The sequence below is a fragment of the Globicephala melas genome, chromosome 13 (assembly GCF_963455315.2).
Source record: "Globicephala melas chromosome 13, mGloMel1.2, whole genome shotgun sequence".
In the NCBI taxonomy this organism is placed as follows: Eukaryota; Metazoa; Chordata; class Mammalia; order Artiodactyla; family Delphinidae; genus Globicephala; species Globicephala melas.
In genome coordinates, this window is record NC_083326.1 from 3,056,661 (window position 1) to 3,069,532 (window position 12,872).

At 38.6% G+C, this 12,872-nt stretch overlaps 1 protein-coding gene across 4 annotated transcripts in view; it reads left to right on the top strand.

Annotated features, from left to right (window-relative positions):
* Window positions 1-12,872, top strand: part of ARK2N (arkadia (RNF111) N-terminal like PKA signaling regulator 2N) — a 70,929-nt gene that overhangs the window by 20,788 nt on the left and 37,269 nt on the right. For all 4 annotated transcript variants that reach the window (XM_030867844.2, XM_030867841.2, XM_030867845.2 and 1 more), the window contains exon 2: window positions 5,726-6,510. In XM_030867844.2, coding sequence (XP_030723704.2) covers window positions 5,796-6,510 — 715 coding nt within the window. In that variant the 5' untranslated portion in view covers window positions 5,726-5,795. The remainder of the gene's footprint in view (window positions 1-5,725; window positions 6,511-12,872) is intronic.

Here is a 12,872-nt window from a genome sequence, read left to right on the forward strand (position 1 = left end):
TTTTAGTTTTGGCTGCGTTGGGTCTTTGCTGCACACGGGCTTTCTTTAATTGCGGCGAGCGGGAGCTACTCTTCATTGCAGTGGCTTCTCTTGTTGCGGAGCACTGGCTCTAGGCGCAATGGCTTCGGTAGTTGTGGCACGTGGGCTCAGTAGCTGTGGCTCACAGGCTCTAGAGCGCAGGCTCAGTAGCTGTGGCGCAGGGGCTTAGTTGCTCCGCGGCGTGTGGGATCTTTCCGGACCAGGGCTTGAACCCGTGTACCCTGCCTTGGCAGGAGGATTCTTAACCACTGCGCCACCAGGGAAGCCCCTGGTTCACAATTTTTAAAAAAGACTGTTAGTCTCTTCTCTGTTCACTCTGTTTTCTCCCTGGATGAGCTGATATATTCAGCTATCACCTCTGCTTATATTGATAATGTCCAAGTTTGTATTTCTGTTTTTTTTTTCTTTGAGACCGGTATTCCTATGAGCATTATCTAATTCAAATCAAAGTTGATTACTTCTCTTTTTACTCTTCCTATAGACCACATCTTAGTTGGGGGGTTACCCTGTACCCAGCTGTATATGCCAGTAACCACCCAAGGAGTGGAGTATGTGTCTTATGGGTTGAGTTTGTGAATAATGTTCAAAACTTCTATATTTTTGCTGATTTTCTGTCTAGTTTTATACATTTAGAATGAGGAATTGAAATCTGCAGCTGTTAGTGTTGAATTATCTTCTTTCTATTCTGTCAGTTTTTGCTTCATATATTTTGGACCTTTGTTAAGTGCATATATATTTATAAGTAATGTATACATTTATAATTTTTATATTTTCCTGGTGTCATTTCCTTTGTATCGTTATGAAATGTCCCTCTTTGTCTCTAGCAACATTTCTTAAAGTCAGTTTTGTCTGATGATGTTGTGTTTTAGCTTTCCTATGTTTACTCTTTGCATAGTATAGCCTTTTCCATTCTTTTCTTTCAACCTGTTATATCTTTGAATCTAAGATACATCTTTTGCAAACTGCATAAAATTAGATATTTTTTATCCAGTTTGACAATCTCTGCATTTTTTTTTTTTTTTTGCGGTACGCGGGCCTCTCACTGTTGTGGCCTCTCCCGTTGCGGAGCACAGGCTCTGGACGCGCAGGCTCAGCGGCCATGGCTCACGGGCCTAGCCGCTCCGCGGCATGTGGGATCTTCCCGGACCGGGGCATGAACCCGTGTCCCCTGCATCGGCAGGCGGACTCTCAACCACTGCGCCACCAGGGAAGCCCTGTAGTGGTCTTTTATTTGTTTCACTGCTATATATGCTCCTTCATTGTAGGAATTTACCACAATTTATTTTACCGTTCTGTTGTTAATAGATGTTTGGTTTTTGTTTTGTCTATCACAAAACAGTGCTTTTATGACACATATGTTTCTCTAGACAGTGTTTTTCAAGCTTCAGGTTGCCAACTATTAGTTGTGAAATCATTTTACTGAGTCATGACCAGCACCAAATTTTTTAACTATATGGAATGGAAAAGAAAAACTGAGTGCTTTACATAAGTTTTTTGTTTCATGAATATCACAAGAAGCTCCAGACTCCTTAGTCACCCCGTTTCCTGCACTCTAATCTCCAGAAAGCACTGCACATTCCCTGTTCTGTTTCTTCCCCTCCGTCTTCAGCTTCCTTCCACTTTGTTTTATCATCAGCAAAGTCACCAATATTCTCAACCTCCTCTCTGAACTTTCCCTTTATCTTCTGATACTAATAACAGTTTGGCTTTCCCCTGAGGGCACTGCTTCACCTTGCAAGGAGTGGCTGTGCTTTGTTTTTGTTTTTTAAAAAATATATTTTATTTATTTATTTTGGCTGTGCCAGGTCTTTGTTGTGGCATGCAGGATCATTAGTTGGCGGCATGTGAGCTGGGCACGTGGACTTCTTAGTTGCGGCATGCATGTGGGGTCTAGTTCCCTGACCAGGGATTGAACCTGGGGCCCCCCCTGCATTTGGAGCGTGGAGTCTTAACCACTGTGCCACCAGGGAAGTCCTGCCACTGACCCCTTTATATTGTGATGATTTTTGTTCCTTGCTTAGTGTCATTTTGTCCATTATTACTTTTGTCTTAATTCTTGGTCATTTCAATATACGCATAGATGCTTCCTCTGACACTGCCCACTCAGTTCCCGTAATGGTTTTGTTCTCTTCTCTACCTCAGCCACGTATTTCCATAGTCATACTCTAACCTATGTTTCTTGAACTGTCTGTTGTAAAGGGCCATTATATTTTTATTTACAATCCATCGTTGGTGGATTTTTTGGATAAAATACAGTCAAAATCAGATACTAGGAAATCGAAATGCTCTTTGGTTGTCATGACAATATCAAATTGCTGTAAATTTCTAATCAGTTACTCTTAATTTCTACACTTCCCTCATTGCAGACAGTCATTCAAGGACAGCACTTTGAGTGCTATTTTAGATCTTGTTAGTTACCAGTAACTGCAACCCTTCTGTAATCTCAATTTCATTCACAGTGCTCTTGGACTACCACCTTCTATCTTTCCAGTTCAGTGTATACCCTTACTACACTGGGATGTCCATTCTGTTGGTCCTAGCACATTTTCACTACCCCATACCTTCTTAATGTGATCATTTAAATCATATTCTTGTACACACTTGCTTTTTCTTGCTTTGTTCTAGTTGCTTGGTGAAACTACAGTTCAGGTTAAATCTAGTGTCTACCTCCTCTGCACTTGGACTTAACAGCTGAACTTGAAAGGAGGAGTCACATCCATGTATACCAGTTTCACTTTACATTCATGGCTATAGCCCTTAGAGTGGGCCCTTATTATTGTCTGGAAATCATTTACTGTACTTGCCTAGTTTCTTCACTTTCTCACTATTGTTTCACACCTGGTCCTCTGATCAGCCTCACCACCATCTTACTCATCCTCACTCTTAACTGATGACCTTGCTTTCTACTTTCTTGAGAAACTTGTAGTCAGAAGAAAACTTCCACAGATTCCCATCATGTTTATCTTTGGGCCATGCAAGATTAGAATGACACCTTTTGTTTTGATGATAATTTTTGCGTTAAGGTCTCTTTTGCCTGTTAATCATACAGATAAATCAGCTGGGGGGAGTGGTTATATAATTTTCAGTTATTTTCCTTTAAACCTTTGTATGTCCTTACGTATGGGGGATGGACATTAAACAATGACACAATTACTTAACTACAGTTATGCAAAGTGTCCTGAAGGAAAATAGGTGTGTAATATGTAGATAACAAGGATCTTATTAGTCTGTAAGGTACCCATGCTACCCCCAAGGAAGCAGTGTTTATTCTGATAACCTGCAAAGAGTAGCCAGCAAGAGGTCCGGCACAAAATGAGTGTGAAAGGCCAGAGATCTGAAAAAATTGTTTTTGTGACAGTTTTTGTAGGTAAAGAGAGCTGGGGTGTGAGTGGCCCAAGATGAAACTAGAGATGTGGACAGAGATTTTGAGCAGGGAAGAACAATCACATTTTACCTCAAGTTTCTGTTAATGGTTTCTACATAGTTTAGAAATTGAGTATTGTGAATTCTTTTTCACCCTGTTTAAGTCATTGTATTTAGCAGTTTTATTCTTTGTCAGATTTTCTGTAACGTATGTTAAACCCTTTTCCATTTTTCACAAACTCCCAAACCTGCCTTATTTTTCACCTTGTGTTATGCTTTGCTGACCAAGAAGGAGATCTGATATGATACAAACTCCCTCCAGATTTTCCCAGTAGCCTAATTTACTCTTATACTTACCACTTCCTTATCTCCTCAGAGCAGGCAGTGTACTGCTTCCTTACCATGGTTTAACTTTTCTTCCTGTCCTCAAATTCTTTTGTGTTAGTTTCTTAATTATTACAGGACTAATAAAACAGTGCATTTTCATTGTCCAGAATTGACAGCCAGGTTTTGAAAATTATTGCATGTGATTCTTTTTTTCTCTTTTTCCCTGTGTTGGGTCTTCGTTGCTGTGGCGGGCTTTCTCTAGTTGTGGCTAGTGGGGGCTACTCTTCATTGCGGAGCATGGGTTCTAGTCATGCAGGCTTCAGTAGTTGTGGCAAGCGGGCCCTGGAGTGTGTGGGCTTCAGCAGTTGTGGTGCGTGGGCTCAGTAGTTGTGGTGCATGGACTTTGGGGGGGCCCAGGCTTCAGTAGTTGTGCCTCGTGGGCTCTAGAGCTCAGGCTCAGTAGTTGTGGCTCACGGGCTCTAGAGAGCAGGCTCAGTAGTTGTGGCTCATGGGCTTAGTTGCTCCGCGGCCTGTGGGATCTTCCCGGACCAGGGATCGAACCCGTGTCCCCTGCATTGGCAGGCGGATTCTTAACCACTGAGCCACCAGGGAAGCTCCATGAGATTGTTTTTAACTTATAAATGTTTCCAGTGGCCATGAATGTTCTGGTTTTCATGAATGTGTTAAGGAAAATTCATCAGAATGCCTGTTTTATCAGCAGCTGAGAACAGGACCTGAAAAAAACCCCAGATATATAGAACATTTATGTTTATAGTAAGCAAAAAAGTAGGCTTGTCATGTTAGATCAATAAATAGCTCCATTTTTCAGATATCTTCTAGTTGCTGTCTACCATATAGTGAACTATCAAGTAACTTGATGGAATGAAGTGACGGAGATGTCTTATTGTGCCTCACTGACATACCATCTAGCTTAATGTTTGTGTCTGTCTGTGACTTATGGCACATGATCATTGCCTTCTTTAACATCAGTTGTTCAGGGTGAGGTATTTACTTGCTTTGCACATTGTTAGCCTCCTCTTAAAAAACCACTAGTTAATGAAGTTTGCACTGTATAGGTCACAACTCTTGTGGTTAAAGATTATGTCCTGTTTGTCTGTGATTAAGTGGAGTTGTAGCACACACAGTGGTGGAAGGATATTAGGTTCTAAAGTTAGCATAGGAGGTGGAGAATGTGTGTAGGGGGTTTTCTTTTAACCCCCTTAAGTCATTCATAGAATAGAGAGTTTTAGGTTTTTTGGGTTCACAAAGTAGTTAATCTGTATTTAGTGGCTATTGTTTATGAAACAAAACATATGTTTAAACATTAGACTCATCATATTAAGCATGATGAGAGGTTTGTGGGAACTAGGAAGAACTGAGGAAATAGCAGTTTCAGGTTTTTCATCTTAATGCCCCTCTAGAGCAACTCCTGTTGAAAGGAATGACAGCTTTAATGCATGTAATTACTTTTGTTGCCCACTTGCCAAATGCACGTAATTGATGGTTTTTTTCCCCCTTTAACATAAGTGTACATTTGATGTCACTCCACTGTAACTCACTCCCTTGCTTCCTTTCTTTGAGGATTTGAATGTAAAAGTAATCATTCCAGTTCACTTGTTGTAGACCAGTTTTTTTGGAGCATTCCTTTTCATTTAAAGTTTACATACTTGCTAACTATATCAAAGCTTTGAGGATCCTTTTCTTGAACAGTTTAAATAAAGTTTTAAAGTTGAAAATCCTTGTTTGGTTGCTTGCTGGTCTTGCAAGTTCAGTAATAGAAGATTAATATTGTGCCATTTTTAGTAGCTGTGTATGCCAGTATTTTGGTCGTATTAAGTCCTCTGAATTTGACTGTTGTTCAAGCAAATAATAGATACATGTATTTTAAAGGCCTATATGATGGTAACTTTTGCTGCCCACTTAGAAAGGTAGGAATGTTGTGTTGATTAAATAATCTGCCATTTCCGTTTATTGATTTTTGTGTGTTTTTGTACAGGTTGCTTTCCCGTTGCATCTTTGACATAGTTTCCTAGACTCTGCTCCATGATTTAACTTGAAAGTCTGAAATGAAGATGGAGGAGGCAGTGGGAAAAGTTGAAGAACTCATTGAGTCTGAAGTCCCACCAAAAACATCTGAACAAGAGACAGCTAAGGAGGAAGATGGATCTGTAGAACTGGAATCTCAAGTTCCGAAAGATGGTGTGGTGGATTCTACAGTTCTTTCTTCAATGCCCTGCTTGTTGATGGAACTGAGAAGGGACTCTTCTGAGTCTCAGTTGGCATCCACGGAGAGTGACAAGCCGACAACTGGTCGAGTTTATGAGAGTGACTCCTCTAACCACTGCATGCTTTCCCCTTCCTCTAGTGGTCACCTGGCCGATTCAGATACACTGTCTTCTGCAGAGGAGAATGAACCCTCCCAGGCAGAAACAGCGGTAGAAGGAGACCCTTCCGGAGTGTCTGGTGCCACAGTTGGGCGCAAGTCTCGCCGGTCCCGATCTGAAAGTGAAACATCCACCATGGCTGCCAAGAAAAACCGGCAATCCAGTGATAAACAGAATGGCCGAGTCACCAAGGTTAAAGGTCATCGGAGCCAAAAGCACAAGGAGAGAATCAGGCTACTGAGGCAGAAACGGGAGGCTGCTGCACGAAAGAAATATAACTTGTTGCAGGACAGTAGTACCAGTGATAGTGACCTGACTTGTGACTCAAGCACGAGCTCATCAGATGATGATGAAGAAGTTTCAGGGAGCAGCAAGACAATCACTGCAGAGATACCAGGTAGAGGATGTTTTTTAAACTGACTGTAGAGCACCTGATGGCATTTCTCAGCTCTCAGGCTCAGTTAGATGAGTGACACTTGAAAAAATCCAGGAGACCTGCAGCTCTGTGTAAATTTGAAGACTGCAGTGTATTAACAAGACATGGCCAATTAAAAAACCTGTTATGAGGTTTCCAGTGCACTTTAGCACAACAGCCAAAAAAAATACTTAATGATAGGGACAGGATTATTTTTAAGTAATGGAATTTCTCACAAGTCTCTTTCTCTGTAACACATTACCTGAATTCCCATCATTGCCTTTCTAGCACTACTTAGATTTAATACTCACTGTTCAGCATTATTACTAAGTACGTTTTCCTCAGGAATAGGCACCTTGCTTTATTGTATAGCCACTGCACTCGAGCTTATGGTGTCTGAAATAACATGTTCTACCTTTCGTTAAAGGTTTCTAATAACTATTCCTCCTAAAACAGTAGTTTTATGTGTCCCCCCCCCATTCAGTGCATGTTTAACTAGTTGTCACTTGCATTGAAAGGAATGTTTTTTGCAAAATTTCCCCCTTAACGCCCCCAAGTTTAAAAAGTACAGAAAAATCTGCTGTTCCAGCTCTTATTGGTATAAGAGTCTGTAATTTATTACATGTTTGACACATCTGCTTTCTCCATATTACTACGTCTGATACTGTGTATGTACTACGAAGGCAGTCTTGAGATTTCATAGTGGAAGAAAGGTGAGGTCTGAATGGTTCTTGGGTGAATTCTCATTGAAGAGACTCTTTCGATTAGGAACATTCTGTAAAGTACATGGCATTTAATAGATAATGACAGCATTATTTATTGCTACGTTAAAGGGGGAAGTTTTGGTTTTCAAAGTTTTATGGGTGACTTTTTTCCTCCTAGTTTTCTGAAATGTTTCTGTTTCTATACGTCAGCATATTGCTGCTATACAAAGAATATTTCAAGATAAATCATATTGGTTAATTAAACCTATAGCTAACCAAACTTACAGAATCTCAGTAATAAGAATGATTTTATAGGTGTTCAACTTAAAATAAAAGCATCATCCATATAGTATATTAAATATGAGTTTTTAACCATCGTTGGAAATGCTTACTGTTTTAATATCTATTGAATTCCTTTGGTAGTTCCTTATGTTAAAATTACTGGGGGAGGGGATTTAATTGAAGCTCATCAGATGACTGCATGAGAGAAGCAAACTTTGGGGTTGTTCTAAGGCAGGTTCTAGGTGTATTTCAGATTTACATTTAATATTTTAAAGAAAGCTATATTAACACCTATACAATTGTTTATGCATTCTTATGTCCTGTTCTAAGCTATTAATCAGGATCATGATGGATCTCTTGATATAGTTCTTACTTAATTCCACTCACTAAATAGATTTTTATGTAACTGCCCAATACTTTGTCTTTTTATGGAAAGGGAGAAGGTGGGTGAACAAAGAGCTCTTTGAAGATAGACCCCATTGAAGAGGTGGCATGAAAAATATCTTCGTGGGCATTCTCCCTATTTGGCTTAAATAGGTTAGGTGTGCTTTGTTCATATTTTCGAAACCTCTTTGCTAATTGACTACCTTGACCAGTGTCTAAAACTTCTAAAACATCAGTCTTCTGTTTCTTGTCTATTCTGAATTGTATACTAACCAAAACACCAAATTATCTGAATCTGTAATTTAGTTTCTGTTGTGCATACCACTTAATAAGTTGGTGGATTTTGAAAACATGAAGAGTTTTCTAAGGTAATCATGGAGAATCAAATGGGAGGTAAGCTGTAGGGCCACTGTATATGACTGCCTAGGCTCTGCACCACAGAGTTACAGAAGGTGCTGTACACATAAGCAGCTGTGAATGGTCTTTCCTGGAATTATGCAAAGCAAAGGTAGAACATCCTAAGTTGAAATATTAGGAAGTTCATTTCAATTATCCACATTGTTACCCCCGAAAAATTTTGACATTTTTCATTGCTGATGTCATAATTATGTATACCTCAGTTTCTTGAATCAGATTATAACTTTGGGGCAGGGGGGATACACTCTACCTTATAGCAAGGCAGTTGTTGAAAAGTTGTATAGATTGTGAAGATAGGATAAATTGTGAACTGACTTATAAGATGAGTGCAACACCATGGACATTCAGGTGAACTTAAACTGGATGTACCTAACAGCAAATCTCTTGGAATTTGAAATTTGAATCCAGCTGTTTATACAGAATGGAAACGAAGAGGAAAAGTTAAAAACTGAGATTCTTGCTATATGCTTTCATCAAGGTACAACTAATTTAGTAATTCAGAATTGCTGTATCTATAAACTTTTTTTGGCAGCAGCTTAAACATTGAAGGAATTATGCTAAATATTCACTTATGCCAAACAGTTGAACAATTAATGCATTTTCTTTTAAAGAGTGGAAATAATTAATGCTGCAGACTTATATAGTGCATGGTGATGATTAATAATTGAGTTTGATATTTGGACAGTAGATGTTTATGAAGTGGTTTTGTTGTTGTTGCTTTAGTTAACAGTTAACTGACAGGCAGCTTAGTATCCACACTAGATCATTCTTTCCTTGAAGTTTTTGAAACTATATTGCTCTTTTAAGAATCTGGAGGTATCATATCAAGATAATTCTGGCACTTCTTTCATTTGGGGGACTTAGAGATGAGCAAAAATAGAGTATTTTGTAGTGCATATTAATGTGAAAATACTATGTGGTAGTCTTGAGTATTCAAGGCTTTTGTTGAGTGTCTCATTTATAGGTGATATTTTTGTATTATTAATCTTTATACTTTATTATTAGAGCATTATTTCTTCGGGGGTTGGGGGGGTCAGTTTTTCTGTAAAATCACTTTGAGACTAGAGCTGTAAAGTCTGCTCTTGCAGGGATTTTTTTTTTTTTTTTGGCCATGACACACGGCTTGTGGGATCTTGGTTCCCCGACCAGGGATTGAACCTGGGCCCTCAGCAGTGAAAACTCAGAGCCTTAACAATTGGACTGCCAGGGAGTTCCCTGCAGGGAGTTTTGATTTTAGTGAATGTGAATAAGTCTGTGACATCAGACTTCAATTCAAAAATTCTCTGAACAGACCAACTTACATGCATCATTGTAGGTGGGCAGCAGGGAAGAGTTTTTCCAGTGACCGTTGTTTTTCATAAATATTTAGTATAGAATAAACCTCAGGGTAGCTTCATCTTGTCTTGGCTATAATGACCTGCTTTTGTGTGGTTTAATAGTCCACCATGCAAGTGCCCACTCAGACTGAGGTTCCAAAAATAGTATCCACCTTGGTAGGTAAGGGTCAGTTGTCTTGGCTGTTTTGCATTTTAGAAAATCTAATCGGTCTTTGTTGGAGAATGTCAGGGAGGCTGTTGAGGACACCTGTTTAAGATCATCTGAATCCTCAATCCATGTGGCCAGGCGCAGCTCAGTCCTACTGAAGCTAGGATCTCAGCACTCACTACTCACCCCACACAATTATACAGTGAAATTCCTCATGATAAGCTATCATTTTACCTTACAGTTTTTCTGAGGTAGAGGCTTATTACGCTTGATCAATTAACTCTTACTTGGAAATGAAAAAAATTTCTTTAGTAAATTCTTTGTAGGAAATTTTGAAAATAGAAAAATGTGATGTATAAGATTAAAATCCTGCTTTTGTTAACATTTAAGTATATTGCCTTCCATAATATGTAACAAAATTTATCATACTATGTATACTTCTTTCTTTCCCTCTAACATTGCATTTTGAGCCTTTAACCAAAACACAGAAGTCTCCCTAAAACCATGTATGGATTTTGAATAATTTAGCTAACTATAAAATAACTTCCCTACTCCTGGCCCTTTGGGCTGTTTTTAGTTTTTGCTATTATGAGGAAGGGTATGAACACTTGAAGGCTCTTGACACATACTGCCAAACTACTTTTTAATACTTTATTAAGTTTATTCCATCCAGGAGCTTGAGTATTTGTTGCATTATATTCTTTCTATTGAGTGTTTATAAAAACGTTGCTGGTTTGATGGATGAACTGTATCTTTAATTTGCATTTCTTTGATTACTAATGAAGTTGAAAAATCATATTGGCCATTTGTATTCTTTTGGTAAACAGTCTATTCATGTTCTTTGCACATTTTCCTCTTGCTACACTTTTTTTTTTTAAATTGATTTGTGAGGATTCTTAACCTACTGGGGATTGAATTACTTGAAAAATATTATTATTAATTTAAGCAGTAGCAACTCATGGTAGAAGATAAGACCCCCAAACCCATGTTAGGAATTCCATGACCTTTTTCCTATATTGAATATGAAGTGACTAAAAGCCCCATGTCCCCAATTTAAGCCTCTGTAATCTGATTGTATTTTGGTAGCTATTTAGGAGACTCACTAAATACATTGATAACAAGACACCGAGACTGAGTAATCAGTTGAAGACTGCCTGAAAAGTGATTAGTAAATGCAAACAAAGCAGGTAATATCTGTGCAGTTTTCAGTCTGGCTATATGTTAGAATCACTTGTTGGGGGTTGGGAGCATTTAAAACTTATGATGCCCAGACCCCACTGCAGACCAATTAAATCAGAATCTCTGGATCTGACCCAGGCATCAGCATTTTTCTCCCAGCTTTTTTGAGATACAGTTGATATATAACATTGTGTAAGTTTAAGTAAGGTATACAACGTGTTGATTTGATAAATGTATATACTGCGAAATGATTAGCACAGTAGGGTTAGTTAACACGCCTCTCACTTCACATAGTTATAATTTGTGTGTTGGGAAGTTTTAAGATCTGCTCTCTTAGCAGCTCTCAAATATACAATACAGTATTGTTAACTATAGCCACCATGCTGTATTACATCCTCAGAACTTACTCATCTTATAACTGGAAGTTTGTCCTATTTGATCACCTTCACTCATCCTTGTTGCACCCCGTACTCTCCACCAAACTACTCTGTTTTTTTGAATTTGTTTTTTTTAAGATTCCACATGCAAGTGAGATCATACAGTATTTGTCTTTCTCGGACTTATTTCACTTATCATAAAGGCACCAGCATTTTTAAGCTCCCAGGTGATGACAGTGGGCAGCCAGGCTGAGAACTGCTCAGTTAAGCAAAGTGATATGTTAAGTCTCCCATAGCTAAAAATCATTGTAAAACTGGTAGTCTGCTTCTGTTAAGTTCTGAACAGTGTCATCTAGTTTTTAAATATGTTATTAGTGATTAATAAACATAAGCACCTTTAAATTTTACTCCATTTAAGTGATTATTTTAAAAGCATGCATTGTTTAAATGTGGTTTTCTCTATGCTACAGTGTCTACATAATGTTACCTTAAATTTAGAAGCTTTGAAATCTTACTGGTGGGTATCCTTTGGCAATCTCTAATGTTAAAGCACCAAGGTATTATTTTCAGCCTGCTTTTCCTAGCTTATTTCCTAAAGTGAGTGCCTTTAAAAACTTTGTGTATGCAAAAGCATAAGCTTTGCTTTTGATGTCTTTCTCAAAGTAGGATATATTTTAGTGTTAATAAAAGGACATATGTGTGTTTAAGGTGAGAATATGGTCCCTGGTTGTTGTTTGTTTTTTTTAATGTATTTTTTAGAGCAGTTGTAGGTTCACAGCAAAATTAAGCAGAAGGTACAGAGATTTCCCACTTATTCCTGTCCTCACATGCGTACAGCCTCTTTCACTATCAACACCCCCACAGAATGGTACATTTCTTATAATTGATGAACGTAGATTGACATATTATCACTCAGAGTCCACAGTTTACATTAGGGTTCACACTTGGTGTTGTGCATTCTGTGGGTTTTGTTTGACACGTATCGTTGGGTCCTCTTTTTAAGACTTCAGAATGTCTTGTTTTCAGTATTTATTGCTGGTAGTCATCTTTATGAGGCTGCAACTTATCTCACTGTCCTTAGCATAAGTATTCTCACACCAGTTTTTTGAATTCAGCTTTTAAATACTCATTTTCCAGTGTTTGTTGAAAAATAAGCAGCGCCAGAATCTGAAACATCAAAGTAGCCATATCATTTCCTGTCCTGTACACTTCAGTTTACCCAGCACTTATAATGGGGATAAACTGTTTAAAGAAAGTTTAGTATTCTTTAAATTCCATTTAGACTTTCCGTAAGCTAAATATATTACACTTCGGGGAAAGGTGTGCCCTTCTTGAGGAAGTTTACTTATAAATAAGGTGTTTTTTAAAAAAAAATTATTTATTTTTGACTGCGTTGGGTCTTCGTTGCCGCGGGCAGGCTCTCTAGTTGCGGCTAGCGGGGAGGCTACTCTTTGTTGCGGTGCGCGAGCTTCTCACTGCGGTGGCTTCACGTTGCGGAGCATGGGCTCTAGGCACG